A 3,664-nucleotide genomic window follows, 5' to 3' on the forward strand; every position below is an offset into this window, starting at 1 on the left:
TTTTTTGGTTTGGCTTTGTTAGGGGGGGGGGGGTCTGCAGCAGTTAGAGCTTAAAGCGAGACTGTATCCATGTCAGTGGAACAAGGCATGCTGATGTCAGAGATTTTTCCTCTGCCCTCCACAGTGGGAGGATCTCCGTGCGTTGAGTCACGCAGCTGTCAAAGATAGCTGTCACCCAGTTTCAGGATCAAACACACAGTCAATGAGAAAAGGGGCTTTGAGCCGAAGGGACGCAAGAGATCTCAGGTAACCCCCCCCTCCTCCTCCCTTTCCCCCCGGTTAAGTCTCCAAACAAGGACGACCCGAAGAGAGGAACAAAATACCCGTAAAAAAAGGGGGGAAAAGACGCGAGTTTTGATGAATAAGGATTTTCGCATATTCGGATACACGCTGGGGATATCTGGAGAAAAGAAGAGGAAAACACCGCACTGACACAAAGGCAATTTTTCTTCTGCGCTTGACGGCCAAATCAAAGAAAGTGGGCATTTTCGGGACGGACATGAAGACGAAAAAGGGTAGGTTGGATGCTTTTTAGGAAAATGAAGTGAAAATGAGTTCGGATGAACCCACAGAGGCAGCGGACAGAGAGCGATTAACAGAGCGATTTCCCTCATATGCAAACCATGCAGTCTATTGTTTCCTTTCCAGACATGACAGGGGGCTTTTTCTGCCATGTGCTGGCGCGATGTCAAAAGTCGGTCTAGCTAGCTTTTCTCATCGTTTGTGATTTTATTTTTTTTGTTCTGCATGTGTTTGAGTCCAGTTTTGACACAATAACACACGGCTGTTTCGCCATGCGTGTTGTTTTTGTCGTCACGGTGTAATGGGGCTAACTTTATAGCTCACGTAAAATGTCCAAAAACTGAATTAAACGAGGCTCTTTTTAGTCTTACTACAGGCTAATTTGACGAACGCTGCCTTTGTGTCGAAGTTGGACTAAAGTGAGGACTCAAGTTAAAGTTTGGCGACTATTGTGAGTTCAAGTTTTCAAGTGTCACAACTTGTTTAAAAAAAAAAATGATATTTTGTATCTTTCAACGGTCTGCCACGACCGGAAACACGTTCAGCACCTTTTTTAAAATTGTATCTTAATCCCAAATGTAGGCTAATGTTCATCCTGACCTAATTGTGGGAAGTTGCTGTTGCCTTGTTACATTCACGGACCTCGTGGTGCAGCGCTCACACACATACACACACAATAGAAAACCCCTTACAAGTTGTTTTAAACTCACAAAAAACAGTGTCTTCGTGGACTTTAAAGGTATTTTCTGCCCTCTCTGTTCAACTGTGGTGCTTTGGAGGGAGTTAAGTTTGTGGCGAACTCGCTGTTTGCGTGTAGAAACTTTTGAATCGCATACAAAGAACCACGCAGCCCTAGATTCTTTTGTTTAGTCTGGAGAAGCTGATTTGCAACAGGTCTCCCCTCCCCCTCGCTCCAGCCTACGTAATTACCTCATCCTGTTGGCCGCTCAGACTTGGGAACTTTCTTATTCCTTTCCCACTAGTTTGCCCCAGAGCTGACTACACTGGCTTGTGGATTGAATATCCTCCACATTTCTGTATTTTCTTAATGGCGTCTGGGTGGCTGCATAGCATACTATGAGTGACTAACAGTATCTAATTAAAAAATATGTGCTTTATATTTATGACAATGTTTTTTGTACGATTAAAAATGTTGAGAACTAGATTCAAATCAGACTAATTGTTGAGTAAAAAGTCTGATTTAAAGTGGGTTTTACAAACGCACATTATTATACATTATAAACAGGTTTGTTTTCCCTGGCTTCACATTTTGAGTAATTCAAAGGCCCAAATCCTGTTTGATCATGATTGACTTTGATTAGACATGCCCAAAAACGCTAAATCAATAAAGAAAGGAGCTCTCTAATCTTTGCAAATACACTGTGGCCGTTCATCAAAACAAAATCTCCCTTTACAGAGTGATTGTTCCTGTGGTCAGCCCAGTGTACTTTACTTATCCAAGCATGCAAGGTGTGCTCTCTGTCTGTGCAGTAGACCTGGCTTGTATTTGTCGAGGCAGGTTTTATAACTGCCACAGCATCAGACCAGCCTTTGTGACGTCCCCCCCCTTCCATCCCTCCCTCACTCCCTCCTCCTCCTCCTCCTCACACCCTCCCTCACTCCTTATATGAATCACATGGCTGAACTTGACAGCTTGCTTCTGACACATCAGCTGCCTCCCAAACAGCTTGCGTTTGGTAAACGGCTGCAGCAGGGAGACCGACAGCAGGGTGGCTGACATAAGAGGATATATAGTCTTCTTTGTCCTTTATCTCATACGCTCTGTTTTTTTCTCCCCACTTGCGCAGGTTTAATGATGCTGTCGGGGAGCGAGACGGACGATGAGGACAGCGTGGACGCCCCCCTGGATCTGTCGTCCAGTGCGGGGAGCAACGGGAAGAGGAAACGGCGGGGGAATCTACCAAAGGAGTCGGTTCAGATCCTCCGGGACTGGTTGTACGAGCACCGTTACAACGCTTACCCCTCTGAACAGGAGAAAGCCCTCCTGTCCAAGCAGACTCAGCTCTCCACACTACAGGTACGGACATTACAGAACAGATAAGATTACCAGTAAAACCCTCAGAGTGTAAACACACACTGTGAAGTCAAGAGGAAGCAAGTGTCACCTCGACTGAATCATTTCCTGTCTAGATGGCAAACAAAACATGACACATGAACATTGAATTGAAGGTCATCCAAACCAGCTTGATGTTGCAACATTAAAGCCTGAGACAACGTGAGTAAACTCACTCCCTGTATGCTGTTGGCTTGGCTGAGGCACTTGGACAGGAATTTCCCTCCCTCCAGCCCCTTTCCATCCCAGCTGTCTGGGAACAATGCAGAGTCATTTACATGGTTAGAGCTGCAAGTCTCCCTGAGCCAGTTACGACTAGCCTGGAGGATGACCATGATTACTGCTATGACAAAAGGAGATTACTTTGTATTGAAAACTCTTTTAAGTACCGGATTAAGAAGTCCAAACTAGACTTCTTGTTAAAAGTTAAGGTTTAGCTTCTCCTAGTTTGAGATGTGATTTTTAATCTTTAAATCTTAGAGGTTTGTTTTGTCTGCAGTGCTGGAATGATATACAGGAAATGCTAATCGTGAGAAATATATGTGAAATACTCTGATGGGTGGTGTTTACCCTTTCATTTTGATTTCCCTATTGAAAACACAGGTGCAAACTGCACCTGAGGGTAGGCGTACCAGCAGATTTTCTTTTAAATTGCAAGGCAGATCCTAAGTGAGCCATGTGATACGGCTTTCTCACAGCATGGATTTTTGTTGTTGTTCTCTTCCAGGTGTGCAACTGGTTCATTAACGCACGGCGGCGGCTTCTTCCAGAGATGCTGAGGAAAGATGGCAAAGATCCCAACCAGTTCACCATATCCAGGAAAGGTAGCAAGGCCGGCGACAGCTTCTCTGACAGCTCCCAGTCCCCGAAACACAGCAGTCCCGCAGCAGGTACAGAGGAGAGCTATGACAAACGCGTTCTCCACCCCTCCAGCTTTGAACCCACCATGCCCGGGGTCCTGAGGAAGGCTGTGTCTCCATCCTTACCCTCACCAACTTCCATGTCCCCCTCTCCAGGGCTCATGCCCACCCGCCCGTCTGTCATCTGTCACACCACTGTCACCACAGC

At 45.8% G+C, this 3,664-nt stretch overlaps 1 protein-coding gene across 1 annotated transcript in view; it reads left to right on the top strand.

Moving 5' to 3' along the window:
* Nucleotides 1-111: 111 nt before the first annotated feature.
* Nucleotides 112-3,664, top strand: part of tgif1 (TGFB-induced factor homeobox 1) — a gene marked incomplete in the record, with an annotated part of 4,748 nt that continues 1,195 nt past the window's right edge. The window contains 3 exon segments of the mRNA XM_035656016.1: nt 112-515; nt 2,331-2,560; nt 3,324-3,664. Of these exon segments, the coding sequence (XP_035511909.1) occupies nt 500-515; nt 2,331-2,560; nt 3,324-3,664 (587 nt within the window).

Source organism: Morone saxatilis, unplaced genomic scaffold (genome assembly GCF_004916995.1).
Source record: "Morone saxatilis isolate NCDOM2014 unplaced genomic scaffold, NCSU_SB_2.0 Contig0, whole genome shotgun sequence".
Lineage (NCBI taxonomy): Eukaryota > Metazoa > Chordata > Actinopteri > Moronidae > Morone > Morone saxatilis.